Here is a 27,090-nt window from a genome sequence, read left to right as displayed (position 1 = left end):
ACAGGGTAATGATGAGAAATACACATACTGATCCGAGATTATACCAAGACATTAATCATATCATAGAGCTTGGCACCCGTCCATTTCCACCGCCCGCCTTGATGAAAGGGTTGAACCCGGACGGTGTGACCGGTTGTCGTATCCTGAAGGCCGAATGAGATCGAGCCAGGAATCGAAGCCTGATCGGCAGTCCAGTAAAAGACACAGTACTCCCGCGCGAGATCGTAAAAGATATGGAGGAAGATGGTAACGCCATTGGTCCTAATTCTGTAGCGATTGCCCGTGTCGGCCATAAGTTGGAGTTGTCCTAAGACGCCTCGCTTGACAAGATGGGATGGGGGATCCGATTCCACTTCCGCAAGATCTAGTAACTCGGGCTCGTCGATCTGCGTGGCCGGAGTATCGACCGCAGGCGCTCTCGCTTCCGTCTCTCTTGCGGAAAGGGAGAGTGGATCACTGGTCACTGGAATAGCAGTTGCCACAACGTGGGAAAGTTGCAGAGCCCCCAGTGTGGCAGCAAGAATAAACTGGAATCGCATCTTTAGGTGGAACACTGTTAGTGACTAACAGCCATTATCATATAAGTTGGAACGGACTGAACATCCGAAGGATAAAACTAACCTTTGCGGTTTGGATCGATAGCTAGAAGGGCAAGGGAAAATATATTGTATCCTTTTCGCTGGCGAGGGAAACCCATGCGAGGTTGACTTCTATCATATAGTTACTCAGATTCTACTGTCATTCCAGAATGATGTCCGTAAAATTGACTTCGAAATTAGCTTTGAACTATTTCCTGGTGTCTTGGAACCATTAGATTAATTGTTCAACCCTAAACATCTTATCCTGTGGATGTGAGTATAATCCAAAAGAGATCTCCACTGGGGAATTGCCATTTTAGCTCTCATCGTCTCCTAACTATCATGGTTGTCCGAGGAGATGTTGTGGCCTATTCAGATTTCAACGGAGCGGGTCGAAGCCGAGTTAGCACTGAGGGGATTTTTTGAGACACTGCGAAAAAGGTGATCCTTCTCTCTCATTACTCTTCACCGAGAATTGATCAATTAGACTTTGGGAGATGAACGGAGAGGGCAAATTAGTGGTCGAGCATCTTCCAGGGCATTATCTGGAGTGTTCCGGACTCTAGTATCTAAGGCCAGCTGGTCCTGAAGGATTCCTGTAGGATCTGGATCCCAGCTGGATGTCTCGGAGGTAATCCTTTCAGGCAACATGCCAGCATCCCATAGTACACTTAGGATATCAAGAGTCTCTTGCTGGCAAAAGTGCAAAAGTGCGAGTAAATGTTGTAGGTCCAATTTCCCACGTGGCTTGATCTATATTCTTGATGTGAACTATATGGCTAACAGAAAACGGGCGTTTAGCGAGCAAAGGCTCATTGGTGGATCTACTGTGGGGAGATGGAATAATCAACTTTATCTTACTCCGAAATTTTCCCGAACCGAAGCTTGCTCAAAATAGAGTTGCATAACCGAACGGCTAAAATCGAATCCAAACCTCACCGAACCCGCAGTGGTTCGCTTTCAGTGCCTAGCATTATGCAACTCTAATTAACAACTGTATGATAGTGAAGGTAAGTGATTTTTCTTCCCCTTATAAGTTGTCCTCCCTCTGCACGATTAGCAGAACATGTCACTCTGCCTCTGATAGCTAAAAACAATATTTGAGCCCTTTTTCAATCTTTCTTCTCTTTTTGACTTGGCTTGCCCGTCATGAAGCTCTTTGCTGTAACCGGACTTCTATTGTTTGTCGCCCTGGCCTGTCATATTCTCTCTCCGTCCAGCCGCTAATAACTTGAGGACAGCTGGTCAAGCCTTGCATACGCGCGTAATCACAATTTCTGTGCCTGCCAGACCCATACTAATGGGGGTTTGGACCTGCAAGCAACAATTTACTGTTGCGATGAGCTTCAAGGAAAAGCCAATGCTGCAATGGGTACTCTCCTTATTGCCACCTGAAGTAATCATGATTGTTGACCATTTTTTAGAGCTAATCACGAAGCCTTTTGAGGGTGGAGCGAAATTTCCTGGGTCCTATGTCAGTCCATTTCTCATATCCGAGGATCTAATCCATGCCATCTAATATGGTACTTAACAGTGCGGAAGTGAACCGGCCGGGGACGGACGCCATGCCACTACGATGTCTGGGGACTGGTGGCATAGTTGCTGTCAGCGGAAGCTGGGTGAAGGGGCCGATAGCACATGCTACTGGTAATCCAAACAGCGCTCTGCATAAAACAGGCTTCGTAGGAAGAGAAGTTCTGTCTAGGCTTTTGCTTTGTTACATGTTAGAATTTAGTGGCCTATTTTTACTCCTAGCCCAACTTTGGAGTGCAATAACTTTGTCTCCCTATAATGATCAGCGTTAATGTACACATAGACAGGGAACCCCCTTACCAATGAAAACGTATATAGTGTTAGTGCTGCTCTTTTCCATTGACTGGATCCCAGTATCAGTTTCAAGGGAAATGTTGGTGTCAGCATGAATATTAACATGGGTAAGCTTCTCAAGTTAGCCAGCATTATAAGGTGGAGAAGATCTTGGACTCATATGTCCCTAGCAAGGCAAGATGGATCTATCTCTAAGAAATACTTGTGCTAACGATGCCTCCTAGCCACACAAGATCTGAGCTGGTTTAATCTTTATCGTAAGGTGAATTTACTCAAACATTTATACCGACACATTGTACAGAAATGCACAGATTATAATATGTGGATTAGCTCTTCGGATGCTAGTAGTGGCTGGACTTGCTGTTCCAGCATTAGCTGCTGCTCCTTGTTCGCCTGATACAACACCTCCCTCCTCCTTTGGCTGACTGAATCCATGCGGTGGGCTGTTGTAAATATACTCGACCCCCACAGCTATTTAGATGTACATATGACTACAGACGAATTGTTGTTTCGCATGCATTTCCAGGATACTGTAAGCAAGTATGCGGCATCCCGTGAAAAATGCAACAGTGGATCAATAGGGTCCTATGATTTCTTAATTTGGAAGCCATTCCTGGAAAAATTGCGGCCCCTTGTAGGTCTGTTAGGAAGGAATGAAACGTTTCGCTTGGGTGCTGTAGCCATCTCGTAGGATGATATAATTCCAACATCTATTCCTACGACAACACGTCTAAGGGGAGTCCTCTTCTGCAGTATATGCTGAAACACGTTCAGCTTCACGCATTCGCCGCCATCAACGCGTAAATCTCCTGCGCGGCTTTCGGTATCTTGCCCTGTTCGCCACTCTCCTCGATATCGATCATCTCATTGGCAAAGTCGCAAAGCGTGGCCACCAAATAATCCACCTCTTCCTCCGTATTTCCAGCATGGATCATGACCCTGACGCGAGACTTGCCTTTGGGAACCTGGGGATAGTCAATGGGAACGACTGCGATTTTCGCCAGTTGCAGGTGAAAAAAGAGCCACCAGTTGTACTTTTGCCGGGTCCAGATTGGTACAATGTGCGTCACAAAGTCCAGCGACTCATAGTCCTCGGCCACGGGAATAGACAAAATACCCATATCGGCGGCTTTGTCCCAGATGTCGCTAGAGGTGATGGATTTGAAGAAGTACTTGACGAGATGTTGGATGTTGTCCTGAGCCTAGGTTTTCTTCTTGTTATTATGAGCTCTTCAGTCATTTCACCCAATTGTTGCATACCTTCTGCGTGGCACCAGTTCTCATCAGGTTATAGGCTGCGCGAATGACTGCAACCGACGGGAAGGATGGGGCTGTCGTATTCACTAGGGACCCAGCATAGTTCAACATCATGTTTCGGACCGTGGCGTTTCCAAGAACCACAGCTTCAAAACAATTGCGTCAGTGATACCGCTTGAGCAAGGAGTCACTGCCAGGTCTATTGATCTTACATCCAGTACAGGCCAAGGCCTTGCCGCAGGTATTCAGTCGAATTGCAACCTCATTTTCCAGACCCAGCAGCTTGACGAGACCGACACCTCTAGGACCCACGACTCCGGTGGCGTGAGCTTCGTCCGCAATGAAGGCAAAGTTCCCCTTGGGACAGATCTCTCGAGCAATCTCGAGCATCTCCGCCAGAGGGCAAACGTCTCCATCCATGCTGTACACCGACTCTACAGACACAAGGATCGAGCGTGATCCGTCCTGAAGCATGGGCTGCGAGTCCATGGTGGAGGACATGGCCTCCCGAAAGGCGTCAAGGTCATTGTGCCGGAAGGCGACCTTGGTCGTGGCCAACGAGGCGGCCATGCCTGTGTGCGTGCTGAAGTGAACCAGCTCATCGTACACAATGGCATCTCCCGGCCGTGGGATAGCCGTATAGATGGCAATATTTCCGTTCGAGCCCGAGTTAAACATGAGAGCCGTCTCTGCCCCGAGGAAGTCGGCGATCTCCTGCTCCACCTCCTCGATATAGTCGTAGTTGCCGCCCATCACGCGAGAACCCCCGGAATGCAGCGAGAAATCGGGGTGTCTTGCCAACTCGGCCAGGAACTCCCGTCGCAGTTCTCCCGTGAGTCCGAGGGAGAGAAGATCATTGGAGCAGAAGTCTATCGCGTCTCCTGTTTTCCATGTGCTTTGTCCTCGGGTCATCAGAGATTGGGTCGACCGTCGAACATCTAGAGCCTCCTCGAGATTTCGGTAGAATGTGGGGCCATCTTTCATGCGAGGAGCGACCAGTTTCTGGCTCTTGATCCAGGAGACCATCTCCGAGACGACTTTGCCGTTAGTTGCCATAGTGGTTGAGGTTGCGGAAGTTAGTCTTCGACAGTGGTGCAGCGGCCAGCGTTGTGTCACCTAAAAGAGAAAGAAAGGAAGCTCAAGAATACATCGAGTCTATATGCCGAGTCAATTCATAAACCCATTTAAAGATCACCTAGTCCCCCATCGGCGTACCGGGCCGAAGGCGCTGCAGGTCGTCGCCAACACGGGTTCCGGGCTGCGAGCGGACGCCGGGGGCGGAGGGCGGGGCGGGGGGCGCATGGCCGTTGCGGAACCCAGCACATGGGAAATGCATGCCACGTTGTCGACAACGGTCATGTTAACGGTCATTTTAAACTCAAATGCAGAGATGGTCCGCCAGGGGACTGCGAAGCAAGCAACTTTTACTTCTAACTCACATCAATGACTATGGACGAAAGTAACGGCACCAATGGCCAGGGGGTAGCAATGGGTTCGACTATCATCAATGGGGCTACTCTCAACGGGCATCCCACCAATGGTGTGCATACTAACGGCACAAATGGTACTGCGACCCATGGGGTCTCTCGCAATGGTCAAGTGCCCATCGCCATCTGTGGTATGGCATGTCGTCTCCCAGGAGGCTTGACGACGCCCGACGAGCTTTGGGATTTCCTCCTCGCAAAGAAAGATGGTCGATGTCGCGTCCCTCAATCGCGCTATAACATCGACTCATACTACTCGGATACCAAGCAACCAGGAACCGTCTCGACCGAGTATGGATATTTCCTCGATGAGAGCGTCGACGTCGGAGCGTTGGATACGTCGTTCTTCTCCATGACGCGAACCGAGGTAGAGCGAGCCGACCCCCAGCAACGGCTTATGTTGGAAGTCGCACGCGAGGCTTTCGAAGATGCTGGCGTGACAAATTGGAGAGGCAAGACTATCGGCACGTATATTGGTAACTTTGGAGAAGACTGGCTGGAGATGTTTGGGAAGGAGACCCAGCCATGGGGTATACATCGCATTTCCGGTTCAGGAGATTTTGTTGTTGCCAATCGGCTCTCGTACGAGTTTGACCTGCAAGGGCCAAGGTATGATCTTCTGTTGGAAAGTTGTTCCAAATACATAGCTCTGTGCTGACACTTTTCAATAGCATGACGATTCGCACAGCTTGTTCTTCCGCCCTGGTGGCATTGAACGAGGCGTGTGCTGCTATCAATAGAGGCGACTGTGGATCCGCTCTGGTGGGCGGTGTCAATCTGATCCTCGCACCTGGAATGTCGATGGCGATGCAGGAACAGGGGGTTCTATCCAGTGACGGCTCGTGCAAGACCTTCTCCGCTGACGCTAATGGGTATGCCCGCGGAGAGGCGGTTACGGCGATTTTCATCAAGCCGTTGGCGGATGCCTTGAGAGATGGCAACCCAATTCGTGCTGTCGTGAGAGCCACATCTCACAACGCGGACGGAAAGACCCCTACACTGTCGCAACCTAGCACGGACGCACAAGAGGCTCTAATGAGGAGAGCATACGAACTCGGAGGTATTACTGACTACGCGGAAACCGCCATGGTAGAATGCCATGGGACAGGTACGCCGACTGGGGACCCCATCGAGGCGACAGCTGTGGCCCGGGTGTTTGGAGACAAAGGCGTCTACATTGGATCGGTCAAGCCCAACCTCGGACACACCGAAGCTGCGTCCGGCCTTGTATCACTCTTGAAGATGGTGAAAGCACTCGAGCATCGCATCATCCCGCCAAATATCAAATTCACCAGCCCCAACCCAAACATTCCGTTCGCGGACGGTAAGCTGACGGTCCCTACGGATCCACTTCCGTGGCCGAAGGACAGACTCGAACGGGTCAGTGTGAATTCGTTTGGGATTGGTGGCGCAAACGCCCATGTCATTCTTGAATCTGCCGCTGCCTATAACGTCCCGGCTGCGGTTCACCAAACACCGGAGACACCGCAACTTCTGTTGTTCACGGCCAACTCGTCAAAGTCAATCACGAGGATAATCGACGACTACAAGGCATGGGTGGAACAAAATCCGGACAAAGTCAGTGATCTAGCCTACACGTTGGCAAGGAGAAGGGAACATTTGCCGCACCGAGCTTTTGCTATAGTCAGCAATGGTGTGGTTGAAAGTGTTTCGCAACCTGCAAACTCCAAGTCCGCGAAGCCGCCGAGTGTGGTTATGGTTTTCACCGGTCAGGGCGCACAATGGCCCCAGATGGGACGGGAGCTGCTGCGATCCAATGAAGTGTTCAGGTCTAGCATCCGATCTCTGGATCAACACCTGCAGACCATTGCTGGGGAGAAGCCGCAGTACTCGATCGAAGAGGAGCTCAAGAAACCAGGCAAGAAGAGCCGTCTATCACTGGCCGAGTTCTCTCAACCACTTTGCACTGCTATTCAGATTGCACTGGTCGACACGCTCAAGTCCGCGGGAATTTGCCCAGACGCAGTCGTGGGCCATTCCAGTGGCGAGATTGCTGCAGCATACGCCGCCGGGGCTCTCAGCGCTGGAGAGGCCATCACCGCGGCCCACCACCGTGGAGCAGTGACAAGCAGACAGAAGAGAGCAGGAACCATGGCGGCTATTGGAATGAGTTGGGCAGAAACGGAAAAGTACCTCGTCCCGAACGTCACGATTGCCTGTGACAACTCACCCAAGAGCGTTACAATCTCAGGCGACGTCGACGCCGTCAAATCCGTTGTTGCTGCTATCAAAGAGGCGCAGCCACAGATGCTGGCTAGACTGCTCCAGGTTGACAAAGCCTATCATTCATACCATATGAAAGAGATCGGAGAGGATTACCAGTCCTTGATCGGCGAGGAAGTGGTCGGAAGAGAACCATCGGCGCTCTTCTTCTCCAGTGTAACCGGAAGTATCCTGGACCCCGAGCACAAACCCTGGCCCAAATACTGGCAGGACAATTTGGAATCGCCGGTCCGGTTCCGCGAGGCCGTCACGGCCATTTTGAAACACGACGTGGGAAAGAATGCAGTCTTCCTTGAGGTTGGGCCTCACGGGGCTCTCGCAGGTCCATTGAGACAGATCTTCACTCAGGCTTCTTCTCCAGCTCCCTATGTGTCGGTCATGGCGCGCAACCTCGACTGCACTGCATCTTTCCTGTCCGCCATTGGAGCGCTGCACTCACTCAATGTTGATGTCAATCTTGAGGCCCTCTTTCCCACGGGTTGCTGTCTTTCGGATCTTCCCCGGTACCCATGGAATCACGAAGGGAGCTACTGGTACGAATCTCGTCTCAGCAAGGAGTGGCGCAACCGCAAATTCCCATACCATGATCTCCTTGGTGCTAGGGTGGCTGAGAGCAGTGACGGTGAGCCTGCCTGGCGTAACATGTTCCATGTTACAAACACGCCGTGGATTCGTGACCACAAGGTCGGGGAGAACATCGTCTTCCCGTTCTGTGGCTACATTGCCCTGGCAGGCGAGGCTATCAGACAATTGACCAATGTCGAGGAGGGATTCAGCGTTCGGAATATCATTGTCAGCACGGCGCTGGTGCTCAGCGAAGGAAAGCCGACGGAGATGATGGCCACGTTCCGGCCGCACCGCCTGACAAACTCCCTAAATAGCGCATGGTGGGAGTTCACTGTTTCAGCCTACAACGGGCGCAACTGGACAAAGCACTGTACAGGAGAGGCCTGTGCTCTGTCATCGGCGCCCGAGCAGACCCAGGATCCTGCTACTGACCTGCCTCGGAAGCTCAACGTTAGAAAATGGTACGAAAAAATGGGCAAAGGTGGCCTCAATCTGGGAGGATCTTTTCAGACCCTGGAGACGATGACGACCTCGACTTCAGAACAGCGGGCGGTTGGTAAGGTTGTCAATGGAAGGCAGGGAGACGAAGCCAACTACCACATTCATCCTACCGTCCTCGATGCAACCCTGCAAATCCTGGGCGCTGCTGCAGTCAAGGGCTACGCACGCAACACCAAGACCTGGCTCCCGACCAGCATCGATAAAGTCACCGTCCATAGGTGCTCGTCAGATATGATCACCAGCGTTTCCGCTAAGCTGTCGAGTAATTTTTCGGTTGTTGGAGACGGCCGTTGTACATCCGGGGGCACTACAGTCGTTGAAGCTGTCGGTATCCGGATGTCGTTGGCGGACGGTACCGGTGCAACAGACATTATGGACACGCATGCCGCATCCAGATGTGAATGGAGACCCGACATTGACTTCCTCGATGTGGATGAGCTCTTCTGCCCACCAGCCGGCCGAACAGACCATCTGCGTCTCCTGGAGGAACTCGGGGACATCTGCTTGCTCTTGTCCCAATGGCATTTTTCAGAATCAGCAAGCAAATCAATTCGGCCCCATCTACAGAAATACATGGCTTGGATCGGGTCTCAATCCGACTCGATTGCATTCAGGTTGCCTTCGACTTGGACAGGCCTCGATAACGAGGCTATCTCCGCTCGAATCGACAATATATTGAGTCAGCTAGCGAACACTCCGGCAGCCCCAGTCGCCAGTGCCATGCATCAAGTCTGCCTAAAGATGGAATCCCTCTTGTCCGGCGAAAGCCTAGCGGATGTCCTCCCGAGGGGAGCTCTAACGCAGGTCCATGAATTCCTTGGACAGATAGACCGAAGGGAATTTATTCAAATGCTGAGCCACTCCAAGCCCAACCTCAGGATCCTAGAGATTGGAACTGGAAACGGCGCGTCGTTGCACCGAGACATCCTCGCCGAATTGACACGACCTGATGGGGAGGTTCTCTGCGCTAAGTACACTTTGACTGCCCCAGGCTATGTTGTGGCGACAACCCAAGAGAAGATATTCCCAAATATGGAGTTCGCCAGCTTGGACATCAGCGAGGATCCGCTCGAACAAGGATTCGAGGAAGGCGGGTACGACCTAATTATAGCTGTCAACGCTCTTCATGAGTGCAAAAATATCCAGGAAAGCTTGGTCAACCTGAGAAAACTCCTACGCTTCGATGGTAGGTTGCTCCTCCAAGAGCTTTGCCCGTCATCCAGATGGATCCAGTATGTGCTCGGTGTGCTCCCGACGTGGTGGTCGGGCCCTGCCGATGTCAAGACGCCCTACCTAGGCCAAGAAGAGTGGAAGTCGAAGCTTGCAGCTGCAGCGTTTGGCGACATCGAGGCCATGGCTCTTGATTCAGAGGAACCCCATCAAGTTACGACAACGATGGTCGTAAAGCAGGTCCGTGAGACGCCCATGAAGAAGGTCACAGTGCTTCTCGAGGAGGAAGGACCTGCTGGCACACACATCCTGAGCGAGCTGGAAAAGGAGGGCTACCAGGTGACCAGATGCAGATTAGAGGATGAGCCACCGGCTGGCCAAGATGTGATTTCGCTCCTGGACGTCGAACAGCCCTTTTTCCACGAGATCGATGAAGCACGCTTCCTGGCATTCAAGGCCTTCCTTCTCGGTCTTCAGGACCGCGACGCCGGGATGCTCTGGGCAACCCACCTCATCGACATAGGATGCCGTGATCCCCGATATGCGCAAGTTCTCGGCCTCGCCAGAACTATCCGTACGGAGCAGCTGGCCGATTTGGGAACCTGTCAGATCGACAGTTTTGACAACCCGAAGTCCATTGGCCGATTACTGCAGGTGCTTGCCAAGTTTCAGACTCGCCAAGGTGACGATGAACTCAACCCAGACTTCGAATGGGCCATTTTCAATGGACAAGTTCAAGTGGCACGCTTCCACCCTTTCATACTGGCCGATGAGCTCTTGGTTTCAGAGGAGTCAAACGAGATGGCCACACTGAATGTCCGTACGCCGGGACGGGTCAACAGTCTACACTATGCGCGGCATGAACGAAAGGAGCCCGAGAAGGACGAAGTGGAGGTCGAGGTGTACTCCGCCGGTTTGAACTTTAGAGTAAGTCAACCCAGTCAACCCATCAGAGCGAGTGTCATGTTACTGACAGGAGACATCTAGGATATTCTGGTCGCACTGGGCATTGTTGAACTGCCGGTCCGTCTCTTCGGAATTGAAGCTGCAGGCATCGTCACGCGCGTCGGGGCAGACGTCAGCCCCGACGACCTGCAAGTAGGTGATCGGGTCGTTTGCTTTTGCAGGAAAGACGCCTTTTCCACATATACAACCACGTTGGCTGCCGTCTGCGTGCGGATTCCCGATAGCCTCACCTTTGATCAAGCTGGAACGATGCTTATACCGTATTTCACCGCGATCCACTCTATGGTCAACGTTGGACGCGTCACAAAAGGCCAGGTAGGCGGCACGGAAGACCCAATGTTAATTTTTTATGATGTGCAAGTACAGTTACTGATCAATATTCCCTTGCATAGTCCGTGCTGATACACAGCGCGTGCGGTGGAGTGGGCCTGGCGGCTATCCAGGTAGCTCAGATGCTGGAGGCCGATGTGTATGTTACGGTTGGCAGCGAAGAAAAGGTCAAGTATTTGATGGAGAACTACCACATCCCGCGAAACAGGATCTTCCACTCTCGTGACAGGTCGTTTGTGGATGGCGTCATGCGAGAAACGGAAGGCCGTGGCATGGACTTCATCCTCAACTCCCTCTCGGGCGAGCTCTTGCACGCCACGTGGAGCTGCGTTGCTGAATTTGGAACTTTACTCGAGATCGGAAAACGCGATCTGATCGGAGATGGTAAACTCGACATGAAGCCTTTCCTGGCGAACCGCAATTATTGTTGTGTCGACATCGATGGGCTCTGGAAGAGAATCCATGTCGCCAGAGCTCTAATTTTCTCTATCTTGGATTTCTACAGCAAAGGATACATCTCTCCGCTCCCCATGACCATCTTTCCCGCAGCCCAGACCCAAGATGCATTCCGATTCATGGAGAAGGGACAACACATCGGCCGTGTGGGCGTTTCGTTCAAGCCGGCCGAAGGGGAAACCCAGCTGGGATTGGAAACCACCAAGAGAGCTCTGACGATTGCCTTCAACGGGTCCGCCTCCTACCTCATGGTTGGTGGCCTTGGCGGGATCGGTCGTGCCGTATCCACCTGGATGGTCGACCACGGGGCCCGCGAGCTCGTCTACCTGTCCCGTAGCGCTGGTCTCACGCCCAAAGATGACGACTTTGTCGCCGAGCTCCAGAGCATGGGTTGCGCCGTCAAGCTCGTGAGCGGAGATACCACGAAGCTCGAGGACGTCAAGAGAGCCATTGCTGCGGCAACATATCCCCTCAAAGGTATTGTACAGATGTCTATGGTGGTCGCCAATGAGAACTTTACCAGGATGAGCTTCGACGAGTGGATGGCGTCGACGGCACCCAAAGTCCAGGGCACCTGGAATCTCCATGAGGCTTCTGTGGCCCCCGGTATCGATCTGGATTTCTTTGTGATGTTCAGTTCGGTATCGGGCATCGTTGGACAAGCTGGACAAGCCAATTATGCCAGTGGTAACAGCTTCCTAGACGCGTTCGCCCAATACCGTAACGGCCTGGGTTTGGCGGCCTCTGTGGTTGATATGGGAGCCGTCGAGGACGTGGGATGGATTTCGGAGCACCAAGGGATGATGGGGAAAATGTCCAGGAGCGGCTTCAAGCCTGTACTGGAGCAGGAGGTTATCGACGCAATGGCAATATCCATGCTGGTCCACAACAAACCCGGTCAAGCCGTCGACGAAGCTCTTGCGGCCGATTCCAAAGCCACTTCTTATTTCGTGCACAAAAATACTTTCCTCGTCGGCCTTGCTTTGCTCATTCCATTGCACGATCCCAGCAACTACGTGATCTGGAAGAAAGACCGCCGCATGGCCTCCTATCACAACAATTCTACGGTGGCTGCAACCGCAGCCTCGACGGATGTCCTCAAGTCCTACTTGAGCAGTGCCAAAGCGGATCCGTCCATGCTCAAGTCGCCAGAAGCAGCGAAGCTCTTTGCGGTCGAGATCGGCAAGAGACTCTTTGACCTGTTGCTCAAACCTCAGGAGGAGCCTAATACGAGCTGGCCACTGCTCGATCTCGGCCTTGACTCGTTGGTGGCTCTCGAATTGCGCGCTTGGATCAAACAGGTCTTCTCGTTTGATCTTCCCATGCTGGAGATGATGAGTATTGGCTCTCTTGACATTCTCGGTCAGTACGCGGCAAATGAGGTTTATAGAATCGCGACAGAAAACAACGAGAGCTAAGCCATCCCTCATGCGGGATTGCAACTCGGGAAGAGTACCTCCTATCATTCTACCACTTGCTGCAATACAGCCTTCAGCCCTCCTTTGGCATCAAGCACAAGGTCGGTGAAAGTATTTCTTGCATCTATTGATGCTTTTCTACAAATGGTTTTCTACATTCTTTGTGTCCTTGCTCAGACTGTACATTTTTATGAGAAATGCCAAGTATCTATTTGTTGTCAAAGATTTTCATAGTAATCTTCTGCGTCCATGAGGAGTGAATAATGGGCTCTTCCGGGTACCCAGGGATAGGAAAACTCACGGCCTCCAAAGTACACGATGTAGAGAACGAGTTCGCTCCTAAAGATCTTGGTTCTACAAGCCTCAAACCAAAGTTATATCATAGTCCTTTGTCCCTCCGGGATCAAGATTTACAGGGTTGGATAACAGACAAAGGTCCGTCCGGGATGACCACATGTTTAGGTCTCTATTGCTCCCAACATACTCTCGTAAGCAAGGGGCAGAGTTGAAATCGTACGACATTGACTGATAGAATGAGCCGAGCCTGTCGCAAATGCTGCGTGCATCAACCGGGGGAATCGGAATCCGTAAGCCCCGGAGGCCATCAGTGGACGGGATCCGAGTCTGACGACCGAGGTCATGGAACGAAACAAGCCCCATATGAAGTAATGGAAAAACCCTCCTATTCATAAACTCGTATGCAAGCAACTAGGATAATCGGGGTTCATCTTCACCAAGTCCCCATCTTCTTCTACCATCAATACATCGTTCAGCTAAACCCTCCTGCCAGAACTTCCCAAAATGTGGCGAGTCCCAACAGACGTCCCGCAGGTCGCCGTACCCAATGGACTCAAGCTCGCGGAAGTGACAGTCGACACCCCCTTAGACGAAGTGTTCAAGCACTGGAAAGAAAGCGGCGGCGTCATCCTGAAACACATGCTCACCCCGGCGGAGGCGAACCAGATCACCAGCGAGCTCGAGTCCCGCATCGACTCCGTGCAACGGGGGTCCCGGGTGCCCCATCCGGACCTGGCGGCCTTCCACGGCACCAAAACCAAGCGTGCCGGCGACCTCATCAACCACAGCGCGACGTTTCGCGCGCGCATCCTCGAAAACGACTTCATCCACGCCATCTGCAAGCGCTGCTACAGCGAAGGCGGGCATAACGGGGACTACTGGCTCTCGGCGGCGACCACGCTCAATGCCTCCGGACCGCAGCCCGCGCAGGTCCTGCACCGCGATCTGACCTCCTATCCACCATACGCCCAGCTCGGACCGGAAGGCACCGAGCCCCAGATCAACTTCCTCTTTGCCTTTTCGGACTTTACGGATGACAATGGCGCCACGCGCATCATCCCCGGCAGCAACAAATGGCCCTTCCATCAGCGCGGGGACATGACGCAGACGATCCCGGCCGAGATGAAGATCGGGGACTGTCTACTGATTGGGGGCAAGGTCATCCATGCCATGGGCGAGAACAAGACGGAGACGGAAAGGAAATGTATACAGCTGACCGTCATCCCCAGTTTCCTGACTCCGTCGGAAGCACATCCCTTCATCATCAAGCTGGACACCGTGAAGAAGTTGTCCAAGCGCGCGCAGCGATTTGTGGGGTTTAGGTCGCAGTACCCTCGCGGCTCGCCAGGCTTGTGGACAAAGGATTATATCGAATTGGCATTGCATCTGGGTTTGGACGATCTTCAGGGTGCTATGGAGGATTTGCAGGATGTTCTCAACCAGCCCAAACAATGGGATACAATTGATTATGACAAAGTTTGATTAAGTTGTACATAAAGTTACTTTTGGCCACCTGAATGATTTACACACTCTACTTGATAGTTTGCAAAAAAAAAAAAAGCCCCCTTTATCCCCTTTCCCCCCCCCAATCCTTCTCCCGACTAATCCTCGAAGCGCTGATTCCCGAACCCCTGCGACTTCAGATCAATCTCATCCACGAACAGCGAAGTCACCAACCCCAGTCCACTAAGCCCCGTCATTGTGTAAAAGATCGTCTGGAAGCACTTGAGATAGACCCTCAGAACCTGATCAAGCGTTCCAACAGGAGCGTCTAGGGATCTTAGCTTGTCAATAAAGGCCACTGCATTGGAGGCTTCCTTGAGAGGAGCCAGAGAACCGGTAAGTTGGACTGTAGTGGCGGAGATGGATGTCGAGAAGACCGAGTTGAAAATGGTTGAAGAGATCGTGAGGCCGACGAGACCTCCAAACATGCGGATTGCGAGAAATTGTCCGATCGCTAGGCCGGTGTCGTCGACGTTTTTGACGCTCGCCTGCATGGGGAGAAGATTGAGACGCAGCAAGGCAACCCCCGCTCCCCAGAGGATGGGAAGGCCGAGCCGCATGGATGACGACGATCCTACGTCGAACAGGACCAGCAAGCCGGTTCCCAGCGTGAGTATGATCCATGCCAGCCTGAGAATCCATACGTATCCACCAAACAACGGAACCATCATCATGGAGGCAGCTGCGACCACTACACTAGTAATGACGGTGGGCAGCAGGGCGACGGCCGATAAAATGGCAGTTTCGAGTTGTACGGCTTGGTAAAGCAAGGGCAAGTATTGCAAAAGCGAGACCAGCACCGCGCCATGGAGGAAGCCTCCGGCTAGCGTCATGTTTCCAGTCTTCGAGTGGAAGAGTCGATGAGGAACAATAGGGGCTTCGGGTTTCGCTTCGTAGAAACCAAATATGACCAGTACCGCAACCCCTAAGAACATTGGGACGAGAGTCTGCCAGGAAGCCCATGGAAATAAGGAGCCCGCCCAACTGAGCGGCAACACAAAGATCGTGATCCCGACCACGACCAACGCCATACCAATCCAATCGAGGCGGTTCAGATTCTTGGCCAGCGATGCATCGAGGGGGACGGGCCGTAGCTTGAGGAAGAAAAACACCAAGGGCGTACCAATCCCTAGCAACGGCAAGTTCACCCATCCAATCCATCTCCAGCTCGCATAGGTCGCGAACAGTGCACCAACGGAGGGCCCCATGATATTCCCAATCGCCATGGGAATGGCCATCAAGCCCAGATATTTCGAGCGTTCCTGCAGCGTCGTCATATCTGCGAGAATTACCTCCGCCAGCACATCAATTCCTCCACCACCAAACCCTTGAAGTACGCGGCCGACGATAATCGTGTTCATATTTTGGGCCACGGCAAAGACGATGGATCCGACGAAGAATAACGCCATGGAAACGTAGAGAGGCGGTTTCCGACCGAACGCGGTGGAGATACTGGCCCACACCGGTTGCATGACGAGACCACATAGGGTGTAGGACAAGTTCGCCCAGAAGGACTCTAAACTATCCCCCTTGAGATCAGCAGCTATGGTCTACCGACTGAGGTTAGTCTTGGGGGCGATTCAGCAGCAGATGAGAAAAATTGCGGTATAGCTCACTGGAAGGGCGATACCGAGGGCCGTTGCATCCAACTGGAACACAAACATGCTGGCGGCGAGGCCGATGAAAGCGAGTTTGAAGGCCAGCGATTTCTTTGGTGTCTGTTCGACATCATCCTCGCCATTTCCCTCGGCAGGAAGTTCCCTCCCGCCTGCCTCTGCCTCTGTGTCTGTCTCTGCCTTTCCTTTTGTTTCCGATATGGGTTGTGAGTCTGATTCTTGTCGAACTGCGAATGTGGACATCTCGGCGCTGGCGCCTGGCCAATGCTTGGCACGATAGTTTAACTCTCAGGGCACGTCGGCTTAGGGCTCAAGCTCAATCAGAGACACACTCGCAAAAAATAGAAGTCAAGTTTTCAGTTACAGAGATGGGATGCTTACCGACGGGGTTGGTCCACCGCAGTGTGCTGGAGATAGGAAAGAAGCTAGAAACAGAGACACCCCTTTGTTTCACGCTAGGATCCGCATCACAATATTCTTCGTTCTTACTTCCGGATCGCTGGTCGATATTACTTACTCAGCAGGATCCGGGCCGTCACGTGTCCTGAGGATGAAGGGGAGCGGAATGACAGAATGAACGAGTATGTACCTTGTAAGATGAATCATGAACCTTCGAATTCTCTTTTCCCCCAAGCGTGTGCCTGAGTTCGGTGGATGATGGGATGAGCGAGCGGGAGCCTATGAGGCGCGCCGGTCCTCGCGGGTTCCGGTCCCGAAGGCTCGGCCCGGCTGTGGGGCCAAGCAAACCGACCTAAGGCAGCATTATCATGAAAGGCAGTGACTGCGGACTGCGACTGCGACTGCAACCAGGACCAGGACCACGATCACAACCAGAATAAGCTGTCGTCAATACAGAGGCTCCATTAGACAACTTGTCATGGGTTTTCTTGGATTTGGGAGGGAGTCTGCCCCTCCGCCGACCGTACCAACCGACACAATCATTCCCTTCCACTACTGGGATGATGACCATCATACACGAGGCCTTTCCTTCGACGTCACTTTCCGCTTCGATGACATCCTGGACCCAGAGAAGCTTCGGTGTGCGCTATCCCGGCTGCTCGAATTAGGAGACTGGCGGAAACTCGGTGCTCGAATCCGAAGGAATGCAAAGGGGGAACTAGAATACCATGCTCCACAATGTTTCGACGACAAGCGGCCTGGCTTCGCATACTCCACGGTCGCATATGACATGAAGGTGGCCGACCATCCACAAACATCGCGTTTGGCTCAACCTCACCACCTTGATGCCGCTGGTCGCCCGTCCGTTCTGGCCACTTCATATACGACTACACCCGAGTTCAGATCATTAATCCGGACTCCTGGTTTCCCCGATCGCTTGGAAGGTTGGCTTTGCTCAGACAGTCCCCAGCTGGGGGTGCGCATTATCACCTTCCTAGATGCGACACTTGTCACCGTTTCTTTCCTTCATAGCTTGACGGACATGATGGGCCTTGATGCCGTTCTGGACGCCTGGTCTGCAGTGCTGCGCGGACGAGAAGATGAAGTGAAGCCGTTTGTGGGATTTGCTCATGATCCTTTAGCTGGGCTCAGCGAGTCGAAGACAGAACCGCGGCAAAAATACGTCTTTGCCGACACGCTACTCATAGGGTGGACCTGGTTTTTGTTTGCATTGCGGTATATTCTTACAGTTGAGCTGTTTTGGCAGCGCCGGGAGGAGGAACGAGTTATCTTCTTGCCCGGAAAATACCTGCAACAGATGCGATCTCAGGCGATGAAGGAGCTTGCATCGCGCGACGCCAACGACGGCGACAAACCCCTTTTCGTTAGCGAGGGTGACATTCTGTTTGCCTGGTGGACGCGCGTCGTTCTGCGAGCCGAAAAACCTCGCCCCAGCCGCACAGTTAACATGCGGAATACATACTGTTGTCGGTCAATCTTAGCAGAGCTTGGCCACATCCCGTCCGCTACCTGTGCATTGGTAACCAATGCCGTATTCGCAACCCTGACATTCCTTTCCGTTCGCCAGGTTCTCGAAGAACCTCTAAGCTTTACCGCATACGAAATCCGCAAGTCTCTTATACAGCAACGGAACGCGGAACAACTCCAAGCACTGGACACCATCCAGCGAAATACTCTGGACAATGCACATCATCCAGCCCTATTCGGAAATCCTAGTATGTACACGGTAATGATGTCAAACTGGGTCAAAGCAAAACTGTTCAAAGTTGATTTCTCCGCCGCCATCGAAAGACAGGGACTGGCAATGGACAAGCGAAGCAATCAGCTGGGCAGGCCATCTTGCATCCAAGGAGTTGGGACTAAAGGCTACGCAACGCGAAACACTGGCGTGGTAATTGGAAAAGACGCTGCGGGTAATTTCTGGCTGTTGTACAGTTTGCGGAAAGAAGTCTGGCCGGCTGTAGAGCAACAACTTCTGTCTATGTCTGATGAAGATGCAACATAATCTATCGAAGACATGCTTAGTGGCTAGCACAGTTGCTGACATTCTTACGGACACTGAGCTCTCTAGATTAATGTATAAATTGACAAAATCTGGCACTCAATCTCAAGCGAGGATGGCCCCTAGCTGAGCTTCCTCCTTTATCGTGACCGGTTGCTACCATCTTCCCTACACATCCTCTCCCACCTCCTCCTCAACACTGGCACGACAAACCACCCCATTACCACGCTCAACAACGAATCCACAATCCCAAGTCCTCTCTTCGGGCTCAGCCCGACCATATTCGTAAACAAAAGGCTTGCAGACAACGAATCCTCGCAGATAATAAAATCCCCTTTATCTACCCGCGCAACTATTCCCTGAGCCACTTTCTGCGAAGAAGGGAATTTCCTCTCCAGCTCGGCGAAAGTGGCGACGTTGGTTCCCTGGATCCGCTTCGTGAGGTCAGGTTTGGTGTCTTGTTCGAGGACAAACCCAGGGGAGATGAAGTCGGCCGGGAAGGCGATGTGGATGGTGTAGGTGGTACTGGAGGAGTTGTGGCGGAGGACTTCAAAGCGGAGGGTGTCTGCAAGGGCTCGGACTGCGCTTTTGGCGGCTTTTTGATTGTTTGGATGGTGTTAGCCAGATTGACAACAAACTCGAATCAACAATAGTTATCAAGATCATCGACTTACGGGTATAAGCAACGCTCCCTGGTAACCCCAAGAACGCCGCCGCACTGTTGACGAAAACAATCTTTCTGGTCTTGGGTCCAGTGGCATTGTTTGACATATCGATGCCAGTAGGTTTCTTGTCGTTCTCAACCCAGATATCCAACATGGCCTTGGCAGCATAAGCAGTGGAATAATAATTATTCTTCATGCAAGAATCGAGCTGCGTGGCTTCGAGATCGATGAAAAACCCATTCTCAGCATGGTTCCCCCCGGCGGAGCAATACAGGAAATCCGCTATTCGGGGTTGGGCCCTGAATGCTTCCGCAACCTGTGTGTTTTGGTTAGGGTGAAAGCTCATTTCGCATGCTGCCGTCTCTCCGAGTGTTTGGGGGTTTCCTGGATTGGGAGCAACATACCGCAGAGGCATCAGCCATATTCACAGCCACGGCATTGATCTCTTGCCGATCTGCATCCACACAATTCCCGACTATCTCATTCTTCGCATTTTCTAGAGGACCCTGTCGTCGCGCGAATATTGTGACATGGGCGCCTTGGCTTGGGATCAGTGAAAATCTAGGGGTTTCCAGGGTGGAGGATTTCACAAACCACGCGCAGCAAGTATGTTGGAAATCGCTTTTCCTAATCCACCGGAGCCACCCGTTACAAAGGCAGTCTGCCAGATCTGTCAGCGAGACCATTATCCGGCCAAAATACGTACATACCTTGCCAAACAGGTCCTGATCTGGTCTCATGCTTTCTTTCTTTCCACTCCGGGGTCTTTCCAGGTGAGGGTAAGATTCTGCTAGGTCGCAATTGAAACATTCAAACAACGCCTCGCGAAGTCAGGATGAGTTGAACCTCGTTCCGTCGATCTTGTCATCTTGCCATGCTCTATGGGAGATATGAAATCATTATGCCAGAGCAGCCAGAGAATGCAAGGACCCAGTCGGAGCCTTCGCCGGCTTGGACCAAGTGGGCCCTGAAGATGGGTCCCGTCTCCGAGATGAGCGAAGTACGAAATATTACCCTAATCGCTCCAGCTTCTTCAAATAAGGCCTAGACTCTTGTCGCTCTTTAAGGATTGTTGAGCTTTTAGCGCGTTATCCTTTCGTTTCAAGCACAGCACGCGTACTCGATATAGCAGCAACGGTGTCCTGAAGTCTCCCCTTCAGGGGCTAATCCGCCTCTCAGGCTACTGCACCTAGTCTCTCCCCCCAATATCTAGCTCACACTTACCCCTCCGTTTTAGCCTCAGACAACACAGTCAAAATACCCCACCCCCCCACGCCCCATATACGCAGTAAGCAATCACCACAATAACCGAGTGCTAAGCATGTATTTTTAGCGCCTCTTTTCATTGGCCAGAACGATATGAAGAATGTGGAATCCACAGATTTCTGGTTTAGCGTGGTAAGCTTCATAAGCATGACCAATGGGCCTAGGGCATGGGGACCAACGCCAAAAGAACATATTGGCCCCAGGTGAGGGGTAGTAGAGCCTTCCTGCAGGTAAACTTATGTCCGTTCGGCTCTACCTGCTGAGACAGAGGCTGACTGTGCTCAAGGACTGACTCGTTGATCAACGGAAGATCGCCGGAATGTGCCGCAGGTCTTGCTTCTCCAGAGGCGGAAGCCAACTTTGTCTGATGCTCTCTGTTGCTTGGGTGCTACTGCATCTAAGCACGCCATCACGAGCGTCAATCTGCTAAACCGCGCGGCCCCCTCACGCTATTGTCACCATTCTGCAGAGCAGTTACTGCCTTTGACTCCGGTATCATGCATAGGGTTGTTGTAAATGCGAGCAGGTTCCACAACGCAGCATGGCACCGTTGCATTTTGGCCTGGGTTCCACTTCACCAAGTACTTTTTGTTTTTGATAGGCTTCTTTGGTGTGACCAAGTGGCAGAAACTCTTTGAGGTATGGCAGGGTACCCTGGGCGCGTCTCACATCTTAACTGAGCTCAGTTTCACCAAGACAAGGGTGTGAGAGAGTTGCATGATCAGATCTGAACATTCTCCGTAGCTCCGGACGGAATGACTTCTCTCCAGCGACCCGGAAAAAATTACTCAAGTTCCTGTCTCGCCAGTAGATTATCAGCAGCCTCCGTAGTAGATCGCAGTCTATCCTCAGACCTATTTCATACAGCGAATCTAAATGGTTATCAAGACCTAAAACCATATACGAAACTCAACCACTTCAGAAATGTAATAGCGAAATTCTTGCACCGGTACTAGCTCCGGGAAAGGTATAGTTATAGAAGTAGTATTATGTTATCAAATAAGATTTCGGTCAATCAGCCATGGCTAACAACAGCGGAAGAGGCTTGATGGAAGAGGCTTGAACGATTCAGCCGAAACTCTACAACAATAGGCATATTTATCCAGGAGATTCCCGAAGTACATCACCGACTACATCCGCGCCCCATGTCTAATATTTTTTCAAACTATCTTCGCTTCCGTTGTCGGCTTTCATAGGAAATAGATTACTATATACTACGGTAATCTAATATATGATTAGTTTATTAATCCTAAGTGCTACTGAAAAATAAGCAGCAAATCTAGAACAGTAAAGAGTACATTTTCCTTCTAACGTCTTATCAGGCTGATGTTGTCGGATTGGGTTGGGGACATCGAACCATCTCTCCCATCTCCCATTGATGGGACCTGGTTGGCCCTGTGCATGCTTGGCCGTGGGCCCTAATGGTCCTCAGTCGTTGGTGATGGTTCAATTGGCCCCCCCCGTAAGAATGCATCTCAGCATGCAGAAAGGAAATGAACGGCGGCAATGCCTACTGCGGCTGACAAGCGGAGCCTTGTTGCCCTATAAATGCTCTTACCCGCAATCATTGTAAGGTGTCAGGCTGTACGTTAGAACCCCATCTTATACCTCTCCGGAGGGATAATCAAAGATTCGCGCGGGCCTACGACTCCTTTCTGGCAAAAACTGCGACGATGGCCCAGGAACTTAGTAGAGACGAGTACACAGGTAAGCGAGCCCCCCGATCCGCACGGCCCCAAAAAGCAAGCCAACCATAGGTAACCAATCATTTCGATCAGTGTGTGACCAATGCCGGGCCAGGAAGATACGCTGCAGTCGAGAAAAGCCCTCGTGCAGGAACTGTGGCCGCCTGGGCTTGCAGTGTGAGTGGTCCGGTCAAGGCAAAAAGTGCAATCAAACAACTCTGCTGTATGTACTACGCCACTACTTCACTACTATATACGCATTCGTTGTTCCGGGCTCATGATCTCATAGAAGCCATACGATCCTGGGCATGGGTAGTCGCCTTGAACAACTCGAGGTAAGCTGGCCGCAGTCCCATATACATCTTGTAGACGATTTCTAAATGACGGCTTCTGGAAGACTTCATTGGCGGACACTCAGAGGTCCTTGAAGCGACTTTTCGAGGGTTCATCGACTGTCTCGTCTTCCTCAGGACACCCAGCCAGCCCAGCGATGCCTACACCACAATTGACTGATCAACGGTGTCCTGATTCGTTAAAATTGCCCCTATTCACGAGGCCGCTTGGTCGATTTGTCGTGGACCAAAATAGTGACGAGAGATGCTTTGGCCCGACATCTCTCGAGTCACTGATGCTCAACATCAAGGATGAGCTCTTGCAGAGTCCTGATCTCGAAAGACACACCGTGAAGGAATGCGTGATGCAAGCACAACGCAAGATTGATCTTCTGGTTGGCCAGGGGCAAGAGACTCCCATTATTGGGGAAAAGTCTCCGCCCGCGATGCCTCCCTTTGCCATTTTGGACGCCATGATTGAGCCATACTTTACAACAACCAATGATCATTTTCCTATCTGGACAAAGAAGAGGTTCACACAAATGGCTACTACTTTGCGGCAAGCAACGCCATCCGAACGGGACCTTGCTTCTATCGTCTGCTGCAACAACCTCATCATCATGGCCATGTCAGCGGACTCCCTAGGCTCCCACCAGCGGGAGTCCATGATCTCCAAGCAGTCCCACAAGACTTCGTCAATCGACTTTGACCTTATTGCGGGCTTTTTGACAAACGCAAAGCGCGCTGTCAGCAATATTGACCAACTTGTGTCGCCGCACCTGATCAATGTGCAGGCACTCTTATCTCTGGTATGTCTCGGACAAGTAATCCCCACCTTTCCCAGTTCGCAACTGATTCACTGACAACAAGAAGCACATAGTCGCGCAAGTGTACCTCTCTATAAGTATATCCGAGACGCTGCTTGCTCTAGCAACCAGATGTGCCAAGTCCATTGGCATCCACCAGTGGCACTCCTTTCAAAGTCAACTGAGTGATGACGACATCAAAGAAAAACAAAACCTTTCATACTGCTTATACGTTCTTGATAAGGCCGTCTGCTGGACGGCTGGGTCATCTCCCAGTATACCAGTCTCCGAAGTCCATTTCGACCCACGCCTGGTGCCTTCTGACAACGGCATCCCCTCCTGCCTTGTTGCAAAGGCTGAGATGGCTAGGATAGAGGAGACCGTATACTTGGAGATATACGCTGTCCATGTGCAGGCGAGAGACGAAGATCAAGTTCGAGGATTCGCAGCCTCGGTTTTGTCAAGACTCCAAGCTTGTCTCACCGAATCGGGAGTCGATTTGGACAAGATACAGAAATCGCTTGAAGGCTCCGCTTCAAATCTCCAGCTGGCAATCAGATATCTTTCTGTTCAGCTGCTCCTCATCTGGCCCCACAAGCACCATCCCGATCCCATGTTTCAACGGGCACCCGAGGTCGCTCGAATGTGTTTGAAACTCTTGTTGCGCCTGTGGCATTCCCCACCCGACCAAGGGAGCCAGGCTGTTTTCTCATTGTAAAGATACCTTTTTTTCTCTGACTGCCCTTGTATATTTTGAACCACACAATTTGGACTGAGACTGACCATTTGGTTTCCCGATATAGTTTTCTCGCCTCACTTCCGCCACTATATCTTTACGAAGTATTGTCATCCATCCTCGGTGGTCAGGGGTCCAATTGGGACATCGACATGCTTCAAGAGTTTGTTGAGATGCTCCAGACCATAACCGACTGCCGCGCAGAAGCCTCGTACAATCGACGGCTATACCAGCTGTCACTTATTGTCACCGACGTGATAAAGGCCAGGAAGACTCAGCACAAACGGCAGAAGCCGACCTCGGAAGGACCAACGAACCCTTATTTGATGTCAGAGCTACTCTCCCCCCCAACAAGCGGTTACAGCTGCATGACTTCCGAGGTTCAAGAAACCTATGATTCACGCTTCGACAGTGCCGTTTTCCAAGATCCAGATGGTTCTTTTGCCTCCATGGACCCAATCCCGTCGGCGAGCGGCGAGTTGGCTCGAGCCTCAGATTCGTTTTTGCCGCAGTTGAGGAGCTACGCGAAGACGGCTCCCGGGAACGAAAACTTCAATTCTCTGGCCATGGAAGCCTTGGGAGAGTCTGTTCTCTTTTGGAAGGGCGTCAATCAAGGTGCCAGGGTTGATAGCCCGTCAGTCAGGTGCGATTTGGGGGAGAGGTTAAACTATATATGAAGACGAATTCTCAGAACGAATCTGTAGGCACTGAAAAGAACTTTGGCAGCGGACAACCACTGCAGTCTATTGCAAGAGACTAGTCGTGCGTAATCAAGTATGTGCTTGCATAAAGTGGGCCCCAGCACTCTGCTCCCATATTTTGCCATATACTGAAACCGAATAACTGTCGGAGAGTCGAACGCGGAGACGGCGCCCGAGCCCCGGTGGTATAAGGGGTTTCAAGGGCTTGGATGTGGGTAGAAGTGACAAAAATTAAACCAATCGTACGACTCGTCTCAGCTGGTGACAAGACTGGGGTATTGGGTCAAGCTGTCGGTCAGCGAGCTTGGTCCTCTAGATCATTGAAGTAAGGGTGGCCCTCCACCAGAAAACGCGGCCTCACTTCCTTTTGTCGCGGAATTGGCCTTGGAAGACCAAACCGCCATTATGGGATCCATTAAGGATTACTTTGGAGTCCTCTGCCTCGGCGCAGCAGCCGGTATCTACTTCAAGCCAGAATACGCCATCTACGACTCCAGAATCGCGGCCATTGCCGTTTTAATTACAGGTATCACCATATCAAAGCTGCTCTATCAGTTATTCATCTACCCTCACTTCTTCACGCCGTTGAAACACTTTCCGGCCCCGCCAGTGAGCCATCAAATCCACCGTTGCCACCACTTGACTCTGAATTAACTGCAAATCTAGAATCGGCACTGGCTCACGGGCAATACGGGCAGTCTGCTCGTCGACACCCCCCATGCGCTAATGAAGGAGTGGGCCAAGACTATTCCCAATGATGGAATTCTCCGTTACTACATTGTGGGAAACATGGAAAGGCTCACGATCACCAGTCCTGCTGTCCTAAGCGAAATTCTGGTGAGCAAGGCCTACGACTTCGCAAAACCCTTGGTGATACAGCAAACATTGAGGCGTGTGCTGGGCAATGGCATCCTGATTGCCGAAGGCGAGGAGCACAAGGTAAGAAAGAAAACAGCAATGTGCTTTTCGATTGTGATCTTACAAATCATTTCGTTGTAGTTTCAACGTAAGAATCTCAAGCCAGCGTTTGCGTACCGCCATATCAAGGATCTCTATCCTGTCTTCTGGTCCAAGGGCACGGAGATGGCCAAGTTGATTCGAAAGGATCTGCAGAGCAGAAAAGCCCCGGAAGATAACACAATTCAAGTGCGAACCTGGGCCAGTCGATCCTCGCTGGACATCATCGGGTTGGCGGGCATGGGCCGGGATTTCGACTCCTTGCACGACCCTGAAAACAGTCTCAGCCAATCTTACGAAATGATCTTCGCCACGCCGGGTCTGGGAACAAAAATCCTTTTTATACTTGGAATGCTCCTGGGGAATACGACATGGCTAGCAAAGCTACCCACCAAGCAGAATAAGCTCATTGACACCGGCTGCCGCAATATCCGGGATGCCACGCGGCGGATGATCCGCGAGCAGAAGGTCAAAATGGAAGATCCAAATGCAGGGACCGAGGTCGATATCATTTCCGTCGCAATGCGGAGCGGCAACTTTGACGACGAGAACCTCGTCGACCAGCTGATGACCTTCCTCGGCGCCGGCCACGAGACAACCGCTGGGGCTCTGCAATGGGCTGTATATGCGCTTTGCAAGCACCCAGAGGTCCAGACCCGCCTGCGTGACGAAGTCCGCGCCAACCTGCCATCTGTCAATGCCGAGAACCCCAGTCCCATCGACGCTGCGACCATTGACAGCCTCCAATATCTAAATGCCGTCTGCAATGAAGTCATTCGCTTCCACCCGTCGGTGCCAAATACCGTCCGCGTGGCGTTAAATGACACCACTCTGCTGGGGAAGCCTATCCCCAAGGGCACGCAAGTCGTCATTTCGCCGGAACTTGTCAATCATATGCCGGCGCTTTGGGGGCCGGACGCGGAACAGTTCAACCCCGATCGATGGATGGGCCCCGGCAGGGCTAACACCGGCGGCGCATCCAGCAACTACGCTTTCCTGAGCTTCCTTCACGGTCCCCGCAGTTGCATTGGACAGGGATTCGCCAAGGCGGAACTGGCATGTCTCCTCGCTGCGGTGGTCGGTAGCTTTGAGTTCGAACTGAAATACCCCGACGCTCCACTGGAGGTGCGCGAGGGAGCAACTATTGCACCGAAGGACGGCGTCCTGGCCAGATTCACTCCTTTGGAAGGATGGTAGAAGCGGGGGTGAGGGGTTTTTCCTGCATTGTCTTACTTCTTTCTGGGTTGATTTTGGCGATTAGGTCTTCCCATGGGTTCACGTGAACCAAAGGCATTTCTGAATATGG

General features: G+C 52.0%; 8 protein-coding genes across 8 annotated transcripts; 4 read left to right on the top strand and 4 right to left on the bottom strand.

Annotated features, from left to right (window-relative positions):
• Positions 1 to 38: 38 nt before the first annotated feature.
• Positions 39 to 539, bottom strand: ALT_7086 (uncharacterized protein; the record flags this gene model as incomplete). The annotated part of the gene is made up of 1 exon (XM_033558426.2): positions 39 to 539. The coding sequence occupies one exon, from the start codon at positions 537 to 539 to the stop codon at positions 39 to 41; it is 501 nt and encodes a 166-aa protein (XP_033414317.2).
• A 2,642-nt stretch (positions 540 to 3,181) lies between these two features.
• On the bottom strand, positions 3,182 to 5,033 carry ALT_7085 (aminoacyl transferase sphA; the record flags this gene model as incomplete). Its single annotated transcript, XM_033558424.2, has 4 exons — positions 3,182 to 3,607; positions 3,666 to 3,808; positions 3,875 to 4,778; positions 4,878 to 5,033. 4 exons carry the CDS (start codon positions 5,031 to 5,033, stop codon positions 3,182 to 3,184), a joined length of 1,629 nt encoding a protein of 542 aa, XP_033414315.2.
• Positions 5,034 to 5,105: 72 nt separating this feature from the next.
• Positions 5,106 to 12,798, top strand: ALT_7084 (reducing polyketide synthase sphB; the record flags this gene model as incomplete). Its single annotated transcript, XM_033558423.2, has 4 exons — positions 5,106 to 5,755; positions 5,818 to 10,555; positions 10,616 to 10,909; positions 10,987 to 12,798. The coding sequence occupies 4 exons, from the start codon at positions 5,106 to 5,108 to the stop codon at positions 12,796 to 12,798; spliced, it is 7,494 nt and encodes a 2,497-aa protein (XP_033414314.2).
• Positions 12,799 to 13,599: 801 nt separating this feature from the next.
• On the top strand, positions 13,600 to 14,577 carry ALT_7083 (monooxygenase sphC; the record flags this gene model as incomplete). Its single annotated transcript, XM_033558422.2, has 1 exon — positions 13,600 to 14,577. One exon carries the CDS (start codon positions 13,600 to 13,602, stop codon positions 14,575 to 14,577), a length of 978 nt encoding a protein of 325 aa, XP_033414313.1.
• Positions 14,578 to 14,696: 119 nt separating this feature from the next.
• ALT_7082 (MFS-type transporter sphD) lies at positions 14,697 to 16,457 on the bottom strand (the record flags this gene model as incomplete). The annotated part of the gene is made up of 2 exons (XM_033558421.2): positions 14,697 to 16,148; positions 16,215 to 16,457. 2 exons carry the CDS (start codon positions 16,455 to 16,457, stop codon positions 14,697 to 14,699), a joined length of 1,695 nt encoding a protein of 564 aa, XP_033414312.2.
• A 634-nt stretch (positions 16,458 to 17,091) lies between these two features.
• On the top strand, positions 17,092 to 18,639 carry ALT_7081 (acetyltransferase sphE; the record flags this gene model as incomplete). Its single annotated transcript, XM_033558420.2, has 1 exon — positions 17,092 to 18,639. One exon carries the CDS (start codon positions 17,092 to 17,094, stop codon positions 18,637 to 18,639), a length of 1,548 nt encoding a protein of 515 aa, XP_033414311.2.
• A 165-nt stretch (positions 18,640 to 18,804) lies between these two features.
• On the bottom strand, positions 18,805 to 20,041 carry ALT_7080 (3-ketodihydrosphingosine reductase tsc10; the record flags this gene model as incomplete). Its single annotated transcript, XM_089600181.1, has 6 exons — positions 18,805 to 18,933; positions 18,981 to 19,231; positions 19,311 to 19,617; positions 19,706 to 19,839; positions 19,896 to 19,962; positions 20,012 to 20,041. 6 exons carry the CDS (start codon positions 20,039 to 20,041, stop codon positions 18,805 to 18,807), a joined length of 918 nt encoding a protein of 305 aa, XP_089455643.1.
• Positions 20,042 to 22,355: 2,314 nt separating this feature from the next.
• Positions 22,356 to 26,981, top strand: ALT_7079 (uncharacterized protein; the record flags this gene model as incomplete). Its single annotated transcript, XM_089600180.1, has 8 exons — positions 22,356 to 22,429; positions 22,542 to 22,587; positions 22,650 to 23,393; positions 23,458 to 24,035; positions 24,194 to 24,769; positions 25,154 to 25,436; positions 25,494 to 25,766; positions 25,827 to 26,981. The coding sequence occupies 8 exons, from the start codon at positions 22,356 to 22,358 to the stop codon at positions 26,979 to 26,981; spliced, it is 3,729 nt and encodes a 1,242-aa protein (XP_089455642.1).
• Between the last annotated feature and the right edge of the window lie 109 nt (positions 26,982 to 27,090).

The sequence above is a fragment of the Aspergillus lentulus genome (genome assembly GCF_001445615.1).
Source record: "Aspergillus lentulus DNA, contig: Alt12, strain: IFM 54703, whole genome shotgun sequence".
Taxonomy (NCBI): Eukaryota; Fungi; Ascomycota; class Eurotiomycetes; order Eurotiales; family Aspergillaceae; genus Aspergillus; species Aspergillus lentulus.
The sequence above is the reverse complement of the archived record's forward strand: the minus strand, read 5'-3'. Positions and strand labels throughout refer to the sequence as shown.